This window comes from Cololabis saira, chromosome 10 (assembly GCF_033807715.1).
Source record: "Cololabis saira isolate AMF1-May2022 chromosome 10, fColSai1.1, whole genome shotgun sequence".
NCBI classification, from domain to species: domain Eukaryota; kingdom Metazoa; phylum Chordata; class Actinopteri; order Beloniformes; family Belonidae; genus Cololabis; species Cololabis saira.
Genome location: NC_084596.1, coordinates 24,511,101 through 24,527,623, shown reverse-complemented (window position 1 = coordinate 24,527,623; position 16,523 = coordinate 24,511,101). Strand labels below are relative to the sequence as shown.

Genomic DNA, 16,523 nt, shown 5'->3' with positions numbered 1-16,523 from the left:
TCATACATATACCAGAAGATGTACTAGTTCAGCCATGAACAGTGATCTGTTTACCAAAAAAAAAAAAGAAAAGGCTGCTTCTATTTACACTGTATCCGTGACGCAGAAAAATGTGCCCCTCCGCTCTCGAGAGCCCTCTCTCGACTTTGTCAGCATCTAGCTCTCAGCAGCCAGCAGTGGTGGGTGTAGTGTGGGGGCAGTGTTATTTTCTGGCTGTCATATTGACTCTGCATTATGGGAGGGTGATGGGCCTCAGTCGTTACAGATCCCTTACAGCAGACCTCGTACCTCCCAAAGTACACTCCAGCAGACTGCCGGACTGGCTCCCTCGAGCCTGTGAAAGAGTTCCACTGTTCAGACGACAGCTGTATTTAATGTAACCGCTATATAACCGCTATTAGTCCATATCCAATACATATATATATATATACATATATATATATGTATTCAAACTGTCAAAGTTAATGCATTAATAATGCATGAACACAAATTGTGTTTAATGCCACTATTTTCCCAGCAAGATTAATGCACACACGTTCCAGGACCCTCAGCCCAACCTAGTAGTTGTAGAGAAACAAAAAGCAATGCAGTTTAAATGGACAATATACGAGGCATCAGCCAGGGGACATAGTTGTTTTCATAGGAGCATTTTTAAAGCCTCCTTTTTCCTTTGACTTTAATGCCACCACCTTGGTCTGGAAGCTGATGGGAACACGCCCACTGTAAGTCAATCAAAATTGGTCGCGGCTTCCAGCTCTTTCAAAAGTCCCACGTCGGAGGTGCTGCAGAGCTTCTGGTGAACATTTACAGCAAATTAAACCATTTTACATTCTGTGTCGTTTGCTAAATCAGAAATCACTGCTGTGTTTAGCCGACGCTAGGTTAGTATAAACCTCTGTAGTCAAGGTATGTGCGGTGGATACGTTTGTAAAGTCAATGTTGAATGCAATTACCGTACTGTTAGAAATACTAAGATTGCTTTTGGGCCAAAGTGTGCCCTCCCTAGGCTTTCAGGTTGTGTTTTTGGCATGTAATAATAACAAATATTAAAATATGTTGTCTTCTGTTGGAACTTTTCCACTATAGAAGCAGCTCACATCATACAATAAAACAAAAAATAAGATGTTGAATTGTCTTGCAGTAATTACATTTCATAATAAAACACAAAGAATTACACAGTTTTTTTCTTAACTGTCAGAAGCACCAACTGCTATTCAAAAAATAGTTTTTTAGTCTTTAGTTACCATATTGTGTTTGTGTTACTTACTGATCTTTTATTGTTCATGAGAGCACACATTTGGACCTCTGAAATGACATACATAACACACTTCTGTTCTGTTTGTTTAGGACTTTTAGTTAGCCGTTCAGTTTTAGCCCTTCAAGTCAAGTTTCTATTTCCCCTAAATTTGCGCAAAAACCCAAATATCGAAAAAGAAAACCTGTAATGGAAAAGGCTCTAATTCCAAGGAACTCCTAAATATCACAAAAATGCTTTACGCTTTCTGAAGGTGGTTTTTCAGACGATTCTATAATCCAGTTTATCGCAAAAGTGTAATGGAAACGCTTTTACAGACCCAAATCAGCCTAGAATTATGCACTTTTGAGAACTCGTCACGACATTTGACACACATCTGTTCATTTGACTTTCTTTGCTGTTGTTTATTTCAACAATGCCATGCTGTTCTTACAGTATATGTCTGGTTTACAACTAAAATATATAACTTTCAAACTCTAACCAACGTCCCTGGACTAGTCCTCGGTATTCAAGTCATTGTTAACCCACTTTACTGTTTTATTTTCAAGTAATTCGATTTTCTTGAGAATTTCCATGATTGACTTGTCATAAAACGTTATCATTGACATGTTTCTGGAACGTGATCTCTGATATCCTTCCTCTGCTTACTGCTGCTTTCAGGACCATGCAGAGATTAACTCCACGATCCTCCGTAGCCAAACTAATACTGCTCGTGTGGAGGGCCTCAGGCCGGGGACGGTCTACGTCGTACAGGTGCGCGCACGGACTGTGGCTGGCTTTGGCAAATACAGCAGCAAGATGTGCTTCCAGACCCTCACAGATGGTAAGGACTGCAGAGCCAGGACAAACAGCTCTCTCTGCCTGTCTCCCTCTTCCCTTCTCTGTCTTGTTGCTTTCTCACTTCACACACATACATACGCCCGTCTCTTTCTAACACTTGGGTGCCTCTTTGAATTTGTCGCTGCATTGTTGTTGTTGAAAGAGATGGAGGAGAAACAAAATGTTTGATTGCACCTCTATTTCTACAGGAAAATTAATTTCCTTCACGGTCAGGTTTTGCTCTGTGGGGGGCTTTGAATAAGTGTAACGCTGAGTGTCTTTTGTCAGCTAATTGGTTTTTCAGCCAACCCTTCTGTTGCTGGAGAGCCGTCCCAGATACATAGCTGTGATTAGTAGTTGATGAGATTAATTCTTTGCCATTCGTGGCATGGGGGATGCTGGCTAGGGAAGAGGGGCTGCAACACCTGGAAAACTGGCAAAGATGTGGAACTATGTTCATTCGTGTTTGTGCAAAGAGATGTGATCGTTTGTGAGGGTCGCATATCACCTTTTCAGACTCAGAATTGGTTGTACAACCAACTCAGCATACTTCAGACTGGATGGATTAAACATTTTACTGAATATGTGTAACACTCATTTGCAGAGCGACTGTACATTGAAGCACGTGCACCTATCATTCATAATGTATCAAAGACAGGGGTGACATTTCCACGTTGTGTCATTGCTAATAAAAGTGATAACAGTGTATGACACAGTGATGATCTTGAGGGAGGGGAAAATGAGAAGGATAGTAATGATGATGAAGGTGATCATTTTGGCTATTTACCTGTACGGAGCAGATGGTGGCCCACTTGATGGTGGCCTTCTATTTTCCCTCTCCCTCTTGATCACAAATTATCTTTCCGTCTACCACATATACAGCAGAAATCAGCAGATGCACGTGCAAAAAAAGCACAATATGCATGTATACTTGATGTTTGTTAACATTGTTTACAGTAAATCCCTTGGCTGGTTGCCATAGCACGACATTCATCATGGCAATTAGCGGCAGACACAAGAGGACAGCTGACGATAACACCCACGCCTCCACCTCCAGCCCCCTTTACCAATCTATTTTCCTTCTCTTCCTGCCGCTTCATTACCTAATCAAGACAACATGCCACCATCATTCCATATAATCCCCTTTGTTTCCCTGTCAGCACGTTTTCATACACCTTGATTTTGCATGTTTTTTTTGTTTGTTTTTTTTTTTCCTTTCTGGACACACAAACACACTCCTGCTCAGAATCAATGCAGAGTTGATTGAGTTGTGTGATTAAAAATTGGTGATCGGTCCATTAGTTGGGTGAATAATGTCACAGGTCCATTGTAATAATAGCCTGAAACTTCAAGAACTAACCGACTGTAATAGGAGCATGTTTTAAGACTGGAATATTTTTTCCTGATTGCCGGTCCTGAAGGGTAAGTTAGCATTCTCAAATGTGTGAAAGGGAGATTTATATGCATCTTTCACATACAGTATAACATACATCAGGAGATAAGAGAAATACTATCTTGGAGCTTAAGTGGCTGGTATATTTGCTTGAAACATTATTGATAAATGTGCAAGTTTAACTGAGTGAGCAATTCCTGTCACATTGAGTCTCCTCATATCCTTCCGCTTTCACACCGCTCTGAAGATGCATTCGTTTTCTTTTTATCACTTTAATCCTATAGGCACATTCTGCAGGAGGGATGGGATTGAGAAGCTGCCGATTTGCTTGCAGCATGCTAAATTGTGCTGTTATAATGTTTGGTGCCACTGTCACAGAAAAGCAGGCACACAAAAAGATAAGCATGGGCTCTGCTTAGGCAAATACTGAGGTTGTCGTCTGGACCAGCCATCTCTGTCCATGGCTAAAATAAAATCTCCTTGAGCTGTATGTTTTATCGACAGTGAATAACTTGTTTTAAGTCTGTACAAAAAGCTTTACAAGGCCGATTTCCTTGTCCGCTTTTTCCACTAGCAAGATAGAGGGCTCCCTCGCTCTTCACCAAAAGTTTTGGACACGTCTCTCACTCTCTGTCTATCCCAGAAATATCAAACACAGCATGTTTTTTGGTCTGGATTTCAGTCAGCAACTGTTGGCAGAAATATCTATGTTTTCTCTATCCCTCAGATCTGCTTTGCCATTTCTTTTTCCAGTTCCTCTCTTCACCTCCAAATCATTTCCTGTATGTACCCTCTTTTAAATAAACACAGCCTGATCTGAACCGCTCTCGGTGTGTCTGTCCTCTTTTTGTGCAATGCAGATGACTTCAAGTCTGAGCTGAGGGAACAGCTGCCTCTGATTGCAGGGTCGGCAGCAGCCGGAGTGGTCTTCATTGTTTCTCTTATTGCCATCTCCATCGTGTGCAGCAGGTAACCACATTCTTCTTTCTCTTGTCTATTGTAATACATGCTGCAAAGAATCTCAATTTATTGTGACAGTTGTCCGAGAGAAAAAAAAAATACTTTTTTTTCTTTAATTCTTTATTTTGTCAGACTCCAAACTTGTTCTACTGCTTTTGCTGTTATATTTCCAGTTTAATACACGGGGTGTCCTTATCTACCATGCACTGTCTTATTGACCATATTTCTCTAAATGGAGCCATATTTTACATAATGACTTAAAAAGTGTCATTTGGAACCACAAACACGCGGCGTTAACCGAGTCGACACATCAATCTATCCAACTCCCTTCTTGCTGATTGCTGTGATAAGACAACCAATTAGCAGCTCGTGTTTATGAGCATTCTGCATTTCTTGCTCTCTGTTACTGTTTCCAAAATTCTTCTTCATTATGAGAAAACACAGCATCCAAGCTAGAAAGCTAAATCATGAAAATAATCTGTTTTACCCAGATTTGCATTACGCTAAAAGGCAGATGTGTTTCGGATAATTATCAAGAAGATGTTAACAAAGGGAGTCTTTCTTTGTTGAGTTTGCATGTTCTCCCCGTGTTTGCGTGGGTTCCCTCCAGGTACTCCGGCTTCCTCCCACAGCCCAAAAACATGCATAGTAGGTTAATTGATGATATTAAATTGCCAGTAGGTGTGAGTGTGTCTGGTTGTTTGTCTGTGTATGTGGCCCTGCGATGGACTGTCGACCTGTCCAGGGTTGACCGTTGCATCTCGCCTGTAATGAGCTGGGATTGGCTCCAGCAGACCCCAATGACCCTGCGAAGGATAAAGCGTGTATAGAAAATGGATGGATGGATGTTCACAAAAGGACTGGCTAAGAAACATTTGTGAACTCGTACTAGACTGTTGTATAATTTGACTTCATTTAGCAACCTTAGGATTTGGTACAGTTCAGTTTTAAGGCAAAAAATGAAGACAACACAAAATACATAGTGCATACATTTTGTAAAGCCCGTTATGTCTTAAATGCAGTGACATTTTTTCCCCTTATCTTCCTCCTCAGAAATGTCCCCGCTTAAAAAGACAAAAATGTCACAGCATAATATCAGCAAAGCAATTGATGTGATTGAAATTAAAGATAAGCAGTTATATTTTCTAAGTGACATATTCTATTCCACAGAGATGGTGTCAACTCCTACTTTTCCCTGTTAAACTATTCTCATTTTGCACCATTTTGTCACATTGTCACATACCTGACTTGCTTTCCTTTAAGCATATGAAAGTCAAAGTGGTGCTGCATGCACGTTTTGAGCTTGTAAAGTGTTCATCAAATGGGCCAGGCTCTTTTGATGCTGAAGCAGAGGAGACAGATGAAAAGGGGAGCGATCCTATCAAGGTCTAATTAAAAATCAGCTCATTTTCATAAACTTCATGTGCCAATGCTAACCTGCTGCAACTGATTCAATTTCATCTGCTTCATTTTCAGCCTATGCAAAAAGTAGTGAACAGAAATGAAACCTTATTTAGTCTTCCTTTCATCATGTCAACTCTCATGCTCTCTCTCTCTCTCTCAATATCCACTGCTCTCGTAGGAAAAGAGCGTACACCAAGGAGGCTGTGTACAGTGACAAGTTACAGCATTACAGCACAGGAAGAGGTGAGTCAACCTTAATACTAAATCATAAAGTTGTGCTAGGCTAATGGTAAGTTTTTAGTCACATACTGCATGTTTTCATGTCTATTATTATGTTTAAAACATGAAAAGCTGTTTATGTGCACACATCTGTTCATTCAGTGCTCTTACTCTCATGTCACTAACAATCAAATAGGATGTGTATATATCAGCTCAGTTGGACGAGCTAATATATACATAGCATGGTAGTACACCCCATCACTTGTGATCCTTTTGCCTTTCTTCAACACCATTTGACTCTATTTATCTAGTCTCAATGACATTCTGATATAGTTGCCTTGTTGAGGTGGATCAGTGAATCTGTGCAGATGTAGCCACTCTTCTTAGCCACTCCATCCGATGGTCTTGCTGAGGGGGTTCAGGTCTATGCAGCACAACAGAAGGAGAAAGTCATAATCACGCCATATATTATACTTGATGTTAACATTTACAGCTGGCTTTGAATTGGTCTCTAGGGTTATATTCCACTGTCTCATTGAATTATTGATGAAATACTCATAATGTCCTGTTGATGTTGTGCAGTTTCAAACATTTAAACATATACATGTTTGTAGCCTCAAGTCGTACTCTATCCAGGAAGTTCAAAGATAACTTTGTCGGATCAAAATATTTCGAGCACAGGTTCTGTTAACCAGTGACAGGTGCTTGGCTCCCCAGGGATTACTTCCATTTCCCTTTTTATTGGTTTCTGTGATGGTTTAAAGAGGCATAACATGCAGCACTGAGTTAATATTTTCTGGCAGACTTTTAGTATCTTGTCACTTAGCCTTGGTAAAGGGTCACAGAGGCTCAAGGTATCCATCTCAGACAGCTCCACTTGTGTTAAGGTTATTAGAGCTTGGTATTCAGTCCTGGATGGTACTGAATGATATATCTCCCTGACTTATCGTCCTGGCTCCGTCTTGCTGTAGCATCTTGTTTTTTTCCTCCCTAGTTGCAAATGTCAATTATTTTATGTGGACTTTTAACACTTTGTAGGCATAGCTCTCTTTATTAAGTCGCATGTCCTCGTCTCCCTTATCCCTGGGGTTGCTTATAAGATAGCGCTCGAAAATCTGATTTTCTTTGATCTGGTCTACACATGCGTTCTTGCAGTAGTCAAGCTCTCATCTACATGTCGCAGTCCTTGTTAATCATTTCCTTTTTTGTTGGCTTCATTTATGCTTCATGCTAGGGCTGGGCGATATGGACCAAAAGTCATATCTCGATATTTTCTAGCTGAATGGCGATACTCGATATATATCTCGATATTTTTTCTGTGCCATAATTGGGGTTTCCCCCAAAGCATTATAGCATAGCATCTCTGTTAGCATCTCTGTTAGCAGTCAGTTTTAATACAAAGCCTCGTGCCAAATGTCACACAGGAACCTTTATTAACAGAGGTCTGCACAATATCAAAATGTATAAAACAAATGAAATAAAAATAAACTTCCTGCATATATAGAATAAAAATGCTTCTTGAATAAAATAAAACAAATATCCCTTTCCTGCATAACAATTAAATTCAAATACACTGTGCAATTAATACAATGTAGACAGTAACAGGCAGACTTTTCCACTGAGGTTGACAGTTGTGCAAATAAAAAAACATTTGTGCAAATCTCAAATAAAACATTCAAGTCCATTTGTCACAAAATAAGCTATATCAAAATCATAAAAAAAATGTAAAAAAAATTTTTTTTTTTTTTTTTTTTTTTTTTTTAAATCGATATAAACGATATTGTCTCGTACCATATCGCGTTTGAAAATATATCGATATATATTAAAATCTCGATATATCGCCCAGCCCTACTTCATGCTCATGTTAATCTGAAGCGGGTGACTGAAGCCTCACCTTGACCAAGATAAATACAGGCATGAATCTAAACATGTGTAGGGTGAATGAGAAACACAATGTAAAGCGCTCTGTGTAACCTAAAACCAGGTTAAAAGGTGCTATATAAGTGTGAAACATTAACCATTGCTAAAAAAGACTGGATTCATGACACGGAAAATCAGTAAAAGTAAAATTACGAGCAGATACAAGCATCTGTGAATGTAAAACACAGTTTCCCTCCTGTATACTGTGGCATTGACTGACACCTCTTTGGGCTACGGTATATGATAGCTGTGATTAAATCCTTTTTAAACACTTTCTGGGCATTGACTGATAGGAAAGGAAAACTGGAGGTACAAACATATTATCTTGTACACACTCAATCACACATATGGACACAAAGGAATGCGTATAGGCTTTGTATTACAAACTGCCAACCAAGCAGTATGAAAAGGGGCTCACCCGAGGGGATTGAGTTTTCTTGAACCTGACACAGCAAAGTATTTCAACACAGTTCCTTTGTGTCAAAGCCATAGGAGTGGCAGCTTGGGTCTCATTAATGTTGCTGTGGACTTACAGTCGTAGTAGTCAGATTTGTGACAGCTACAGTTGAGAGAGCTACATGTAATTAACAAAAGTCATAAAAATAAAAGATCAGAGACACTTTCAGTATAGAAATAATTGTTGATAAGGGATCCTATTCATAGACACAAGTTCCTTAGCCATCACTATTTCAACATTTATGAAGTCTCAGCACACACTCCCAGCATCCAATCCATGGCACATTGTTTTCTTTTATTCCATGAAGGATTTGTCTTGACAGTCTCGTGATACTAGTCTTCAGTACAGCAACAAAATAGAACCGCTAAGCCTGTTGGTCTGGGTGAATCTTCAAGGGTATGTTGTGGGCTTTGCTACTCGTCTTGTGTTGTCACGTCATTTGCAACCCACCCAAAGAGACACTGCTACCGAATTAACGCAAGTACACCAGCACGGTTGAGTGGGTGGTGTTTCTAAATCTGACATTTAACATTTTACTCAGATATGATGTCGTAACAAACAGGTCAGACCTTATATATAAACAAATAGAGCCAGCGATGCATCATCATTTGGGGCCAGTGTTCATGACCTCATTCATTTGATGCGGATAATTTCATTTTTTACAGAAATTCTTCTCAGTAAGTCCACTCCCTTTTAACCTTCCTCACACTAAAAGCTGTTCCACATGTGTCTTTTATGCCCCAGTGCTTTGCTGCGTATGACTGGAGACACATTTAAATCACTAATCTCTGAACCCTGTTTTTTATTCCATTGCTGCAGCTGTTGTCTGTGCTGTAGCATCTGGTGCTCATACTTGCTAAGAATAGACTGGAAACCCATTTAACAGAGATTGTTATAGTTAGATAGTGATGTTTAAGTTTTAAGTCTTTATTTTTTTACTGAACATGTTGCTCTTTTACAAAAGTACTTGAGCACAAACAGTTAATCATCTACAAACCGCTCCTAATTAGCATAATATATCATAGTAAATAGGTCAAACCCTTCGCTAGTCATCAAATGAAAGGAGCTGCAAATACTTTATGAGCCACACATACATTTCTTTACAAAAGTTAAATTGCATGAGGGACCGGATTACTAATAGGCTTTAGTGTGTGTGACAAATTATTTTATGACGTTAAACTGTGGATAATTCATTTGTTTACATGGGAAGCTCTACTCATTTTAAACTGTGCTACATAAGGGATATATTTGCATCTTAGGCCATCGTTAAATAGCAATGAAATCACTGAAGGCTTACAGTATATAGCCTGACATGTATCTATATAACGATGGATGGATGGATGGATGGATGGATGGATGGATGGATGGATGGATGGATGGATGGATGGGTGGATGGATGGATGGATGGATGGATGGATGGATGGATGGGTGGATGGATGGATGGATGGATGGATGGATGGATGGATGGATGGATGGATGGATGGGTGGATGGATGGATGGATGGATGGATGGATGGATGGATGGATGGATGTATAAAATAATATTAACATAGCTGTACTCTATGTCAGGCAAAAAAGAAGAAGTAGAGGAAATGATGTCCTCTTGCTGAAATGCTAACATAAGAAAAAGTTCCTTTTAACTTAAAAGGAAGTGAATTATGTTAAGTAAGACAGTAATTTGATTGTGCCCATGGTAATAATATATCAATAAAAGCATTAATCCTCTTTGGCTGATCTGTGGATACATTACGATCACCCACTGAACAAACAGAGCTGACAAATGGCAAGGTCATCAATGGACACTGGTGAAAATAACATGGTTAAGTGTTGTGCACTCAATTGTAACTTAAAGCCAACCGATAGGCTGACACTGGAATATTGGCAGCCAGTCTTTTTGAGTTTAGCAGATTGCAGAGGTGGGGGCTCTGTGGATCAGTTTTGTTCTTTGCATCCCATTGATCCTCAATCAGATTAACATTTGGGAGGTGGGAGGCTGTTTTTATTCTTGAGCTTTTCTAGAACAGTCTCTGTGGCGTAAGAATGAGGGAGGAGTGTTGCCATGCCAAGTCTGTATCACTGTTTGGGCTGGTCGTACTTCTTAGAGTAACATGCACAACATTGCAATATAACAAGATGATCGGCACCATTCACTTTACTTTGATGCAACCTCACTAAATACTAGTGTAATTGATTACATATATACATTTGCAATAAAAATACCCTTTTTGTCTGATTCAAACTTTGTGTTTCCATCTTTGATAAAAGTATGATGCTATGGTATATTACATTTAGGCCCATCAGTTATTGTAGCGGTCAGGCATCCTCTTCCAAGCAAGTGGTTGTTTCCCATGCTAGATAAGGACAGAAATGGCATCTAAATACATTTCCTTCATACACTGATAAAAGGCCTATAAAATATTGATTTGGAAGAATTTTTTTTCCAGCAAACCATCAAAAGATGGGTCCAGTTAGCCAGAGTTGTACCTCCGGGAGGGAAAAACATGTATAAAGAGTTTCCATCTTAAATCATACATGAAAGTGGGTTCCGGGCTGTGAATTAGAAAGTATGAAGCAAATGTTTATTTGCAGGTGTGTGCACATGAAACTTTGAAAGCATGTTCTCCCACGTACGTGTTAGTTGTGTATGTAACCCTCTGAGATTTTGGGTCCAGCCAAGGCAACACTTGTAAATAGAAAGACTCAATGGAATGCAAAGCTGAAGGATTAACATGAATCCAATGTGTATGGAATCTCAAATGACCAATTACTCTCAACCAAACAGGGTTCAAGGCAGTTAGCGTGGTAACTAGGACTGCAGCGTTATCAGAAATAAGTTGAGGCACCTATTCTCACTCTGTCTCATGAGACCTTTCCTTCCTTTTGTATAGCTTATGCAAATGAGGTCGGAAAGAAAAAAATGTGCTGATTGAGTTGAGTTTAATCAACTGATAGTTGCCCAGGTTTGGATTTAAAATCTCAAATGAAAAGGCCTGGCCTTGAATGTCACAGTATAAATTATGCTTTCATGTCTGGTTGCTCGCTGTCCATCATATGGCAGTATATTTAATTTGTTTACAAGTGTTTTATCCCCACCTAACCCATCGACACAGAGAAATCTGTCTTGTTCAGACACGTCTCCAGGATGTGAACTGAAATTGCCCACTGCAGAACTGCATAAAGAGTTTGTTGATAGCACAGTGGTTTAATCTCTTTATGAGTGCCTATAAGAAAAGACTGTGAGAAAATTGGTTTTACCACATCAAAAAACAGACAGTGGTAGAGGATTAAAGGCACAAACAACTGTCTGCATCTATAGTTTGGATATATTGCCATCTCTCCCCTTGTCCTATGGTGCTCTTTTTTCTTCAGTTGTCTGTTTTCAAGTTCTTATTCATCAATCCAAAATTTTGTCATCAACATTTAAGTATATTTCTAACATAGCATACATATATATATGTATGCTATATATATATATATATATATATATATACATATAGCATATAAACTGCAATGAACAGTTCAAAAACGTTATTAATGAGTTAACATATGGGAGTTTTGCCATCTAGCCTCTAATCAGTCCCCTGTTAGTGGTTTACATAGAGATATTAAGGGTCATAAATCTAACACCCCCCTCCATAGAATCAGAGCCCACAGGTGGAGCTGGAGAGGAGGTGGGATTTTAAGAGTGACAGCAACCTTGGCAGGTTAGATTGGAATGAATTGTGAAAAGATTCATGCCAATGCAATATAAACACTGCTCAGATTGTCTGCATGAATTATCCCGAGAGTCACCTTATCAGCTGCTAGAATATGATATCACCTATGGTAAAAACAACAGTATCTTCCTGTGGAAGGCTCACTAAGCACTTTGGTTGTTCTAGAACTCTCTTTGCGAGCCGACATGTCTAACTGCCCCTCCCCACTGGGCTGCCCGACCCACTTCTCAGGCTCCCCGGGAATGAAGATCTACATTGATCCCTTCACCTACGAGGACCCCAACGAAGCTGTGCGGGAATTTGCCAAGGAGATCGACGTCTCCACTGTCAAGATAGAGGAGGTCATTGGTGCAGGTATGGTTCATAGGCATCGCCCAAAGTGTGTCTATGTGTGTTTACATTCAAGTGTGGAGTGTGTGTGGACAGAGGATTTTTTTCTTCTTTTATTATTTATCTTTTTGTGCTGTGTGAGGTACAGTATTCACATGGTGTGCAATTAATTTTTATTTCCAAGGTCATTAATCTAACACTTCTGGCATCTAGATCAGATTGGAGCATGTCAAGGGCCTCTGTCAGTTGCACCAAAACTATTCTATATGGGGCAGCTACCAAGGGACCAAAAGGCTTCAGAAATAACTCTAGCTATACGGAGTATTCCGTTTTTGTTCCTACTATATTGGTTTTGCTCTTAACTTGTTTTTCCTTGCATTAAACCTTTTTCAATTACTTAATTAGATTAATAGTTACTTAATCATTACTTAATCATATTCATATCCAACCTTGTTTCCGAATTTTTAAAACTAATGAACAGCTTTGACAAAACATCTGATTAACTGGAGGTTCTTCTTATTATGTCCCCTTCGCAGGCAGGAGGCCATTCTATGTTTAATCATACATATGTTAAGGTAGTAATATCTGCAACAACACCTGGTCTACTCTGTAAGTTAGGTGTGGAAATAGTGACAGAGGTAGGATGGGGGCTAGCACCAACTATTTAATTAGATTTTCTCTTTTCTTAATAACTTCAAACCGGTGTCTCTGCAGGATACCAAGGTGGTGATAATTAATCAAACAGTCTCCAGATATGTACCAGATACCGCATGGCTCTTATTTTTTTGATGAGAAATATAGAGACTTGGCTGTCCTCTTAGACTATATGACGACCATGAGTTTAGTGCAACACTCATGCTAGATATGATCATAATGAAAATCTTTGCTAGCATTTTAGCTCCAGTGTTGGCATACTTGACAAATTAAAAGATTTTGATCTGAAGAAGTACGTCAGTCCTTGTTTCTGTCACATAAACCACTGCACTCTTCTGTTTCTAACCAGGTGAATTTGGGGAAGTGTACAAGGGCCGCTTGAAGCTACCGGGTAAAAGAGAGATCTATGTCGCCATCAAGACCCTGAAGGCTGGCTATGTGGACAAGCAGCGGAGAGACTTCTTGTCTGAGGCATCAATTATGGGCCAGTTTGATCATCCAAACATTATCCGTTTGGAGGGTGTAGTCACAAAGAGCCGACCAGTCATGATCCTTACAGAGTTTATGGAGAACGGTGCCCTTGACTCATTCCTCAGGGTGAGTGATGTCTGTAGCAGCAAGGTTCATTGAGTGAAATGTACAAATTGGATGGAAGCACAGCACAATGGGACTGAGAAGTTAATCTGAAATAAATTCTAAAACAATTAAAAGGAAATTGATGGTATAAATTATTCCTAATACAAACCGGCATGAACGTTATTAATCTACCCTGTGCCAACTGAGAATATGCTCAATGAAGAGGATTTCAGTCCTTTACAAATTAAAAATTTCCACAAGAGCTAGATGTATTAGCCTTTAACTTCCCTAATAATGCCTAGAGCTATTAATGGACTTTTGGCTCTTTCTTTTGTAGCCAGAATTGAGAGGACATACAGCTTAATCAATATTCAGCTCGCTTTTTTTTTCCACCTTCAATCTACGGATTGGCGCTGTACTTCACTTTGATCTCGGGTGGGTTTAAATGGGCTTTTTGAAGTTGGCTTTGCTAACCGCCACATCCGACTCATGTTTCCATCGATCTCTCTTACACACGTATTTGTTACTCTGTTTCAAGGGTTCAAAGCTCACCCCTGAGAGCATTCACGCCAGGCTAAGGGCACCACGTGTGGATATTAAAGAGATGGATAACGACATGCCAGAATCCACCAGTTCTCAGACGGATGCAATACAGAAGAATTGCCTTAGGCATCAATTTTACTACTTGATGCACGCTTTGATTTTGCTTGTCTCAAATAGTAAAATGAAAAAAAAAAAATGAAAATTTAACAATGGTCAATAACAAAATATAAACTGCCTGCTTAAGGCAGAAGAGCAGCCTTGATGCCGAATGAATTTATAGAGTACTGTATGTTTAAACTCAAACAAAAACAATCGTCTTGTATTGATATCACCTAATAAAAAGTGACATTCAAACAGAATTAAAATCAGTACAAGGCTGACATTTTAACAGTTCTGACAATCTTACTGAGCACAGCAACTACGATTCAGTACACGGCTAGTATAATGTGTTCCTCACAAGTGATGAGATTTATGTTATTCACTTTATTTTAATGTCTCTAACCCTCAGCTTTACTTGTTCATGTTAATTATAGGAGAAGATGACTTCTAAATGAACATTTTCATTTCATTCTGCTCTGTTCTCAGCAAAACGACGGGCAGTTCACGGTGATCCAGTTGGTGGGAATGATGCGGGGAATTTCAGCGGGGATGAAATATCTCTCCGAAATGAATTACGTTCATCGTGATCTGGCTGCGCGAAACATTCTCGTCAATAGCAACCTGGTGTGTAAAGTATCCGATTTTGGCCTGTCACGCTATCTACAGGACGACACATCTGATCCCAGCTACACCAGCTCTCTGGTGAGTACTTGTAATTCTCAAGTTTCTGTTTGCTATGGCAAAAAAATTGTTATTCTACAAGTTCTCTACACATAATATAGTCTATATGAAGTTTGCATGACGTACGCTGTGATTTAAAAACACTAAAAACTGCCACATGTCTGTCTTTTAAGTCTTGACACTGACATGTTCTCATTCTTTTTGAAGGCCTTTCACCTTTTCAGAGCCTTTCATTTTATATGAGCTGTCACTTTCTTCTTCCTCCATCCCCCTTCCTCTTTCCCATGGCCTGCTCTGTAAGTCACAGACTGAAGGTCTGTCACATCTTCATTAGTGTGGAGACAAGCCTCCTCTGGGAAGACTCCTCTGTCGTTGGCATGCCCAGAGTGCAGAGGAACCAAAAGGGCACTGCAGCCTCTCAAACTGACATCTCCCACCTCTCTTTCTCTCTCTCCCTCCACCCTCTCACTCCTCATTCATTATCATTGGGGCATCATGGGAGGCTCTGGCTCCTCATTAACTCCTCCACGCTACAGATCTGTAATTATTAGCAGCCATCGTTACTCCATCTTCTGCCTCTCCTCTTCTTAATTCAGAACGCAGTTTTACAGCCTCGCAAACACACACTGCAGGTCATTAGGACACCAGGCATGCTTTAGGTAGTGTGGGGGAGTTTGATTGTCATTGTGCACACAAGCAGTGGTGTGTTTGTGTGTCTCTCCTGGTACCCATGTTTGTGTGCCTGGTGCCACCATATTGACTGGTTAAAACTTTGCTACAGTTGAGGTTGTTTACTGCTTCGGACCCATGTGTTTCAATCCGCCACTGGTGTGAGACGATCTCAGATCCTTCCATAAAGTAAAAGCACAGAATAATATAAACAAATATAAATCAAAAAATAAATCAAATAATAAATCAATACATAAAGATACACTTCATTCGTGGCGGAAACAAGAATAGTATGTATATCTTGATTTAGTGATCAATTAATTTATTTCTGAATTACTAACTAATGATAAAGAAGCAGCTACTGTTGCAGCTCCTGTAGGTGGAGCTATTTATGGCTGCTTACTGCAGGTTATAGTTTTTTTTATATAGCAAGATACTAGATTTGAGAAGTCATACGATGATTGATGATGAAAGAGGAGAGAACGGAAAGCAGCTGTTCTGAATAGAGTTAGCAATAACCCAGGTCTGAAATCCCGTTTTGGCCATACCCGTTTTTTTTTTGTGTGTGTGTGTGTAGAAGATTGACTAGAAAGGCTAGCTACTGTAGGTCAGTCTTCAGTTCAGTCTAGAACATTGTTGTAGAATATCTAGGGGTGTAACGATACACTAATCTCACGATACGGTACGATACACGATATTGAGGTCACGATAACGATACGATACGATATTATAGCAGTATTTTTTTAAGAACCTTGAATGAGGAACATATGACTGGAAAAATTGTCTTTTATTTGAAAGACACAAAATACAAAACAATGCTGTTTGCCCT

The 16,523-nt window shown here is 39.6% G+C and overlaps 1 protein-coding gene across 4 annotated transcripts in view; it reads left to right on the top strand.

Annotated features, from left to right (window-relative positions):
* Positions 1-16,523, top strand: part of LOC133452682 (ephrin type-B receptor 1-B) — a 177,160-nt gene that overhangs the window by 138,483 nt on the left and 22,154 nt on the right. For 3 of the 4 annotated variants that reach the window (XR_009783275.1, XR_009783273.1, XM_061732220.1), the window contains 6 exons: positions 1,916-2,078; positions 4,328-4,436; positions 6,010-6,074; positions 12,308-12,496; positions 13,476-13,723; positions 14,831-15,046. Coding sequence is in view for 1 of the 4 variants with exons in the window: in XM_061732220.1 (XP_061588204.1) it covers positions 1,916-2,078; positions 4,328-4,436; positions 6,010-6,074; positions 12,308-12,496; positions 13,476-13,723; positions 14,831-15,046 (990 nt within the window). In the remaining 3 variants the exon portion in view is untranslated. The remainder of the gene's footprint in view (positions 1-1,915; positions 2,079-4,327; positions 4,437-6,009; positions 6,075-12,307; positions 12,497-13,475; positions 13,724-14,830; positions 15,047-16,523) is intronic. The other variant, XR_009783274.1, reaches the window with a different exon arrangement.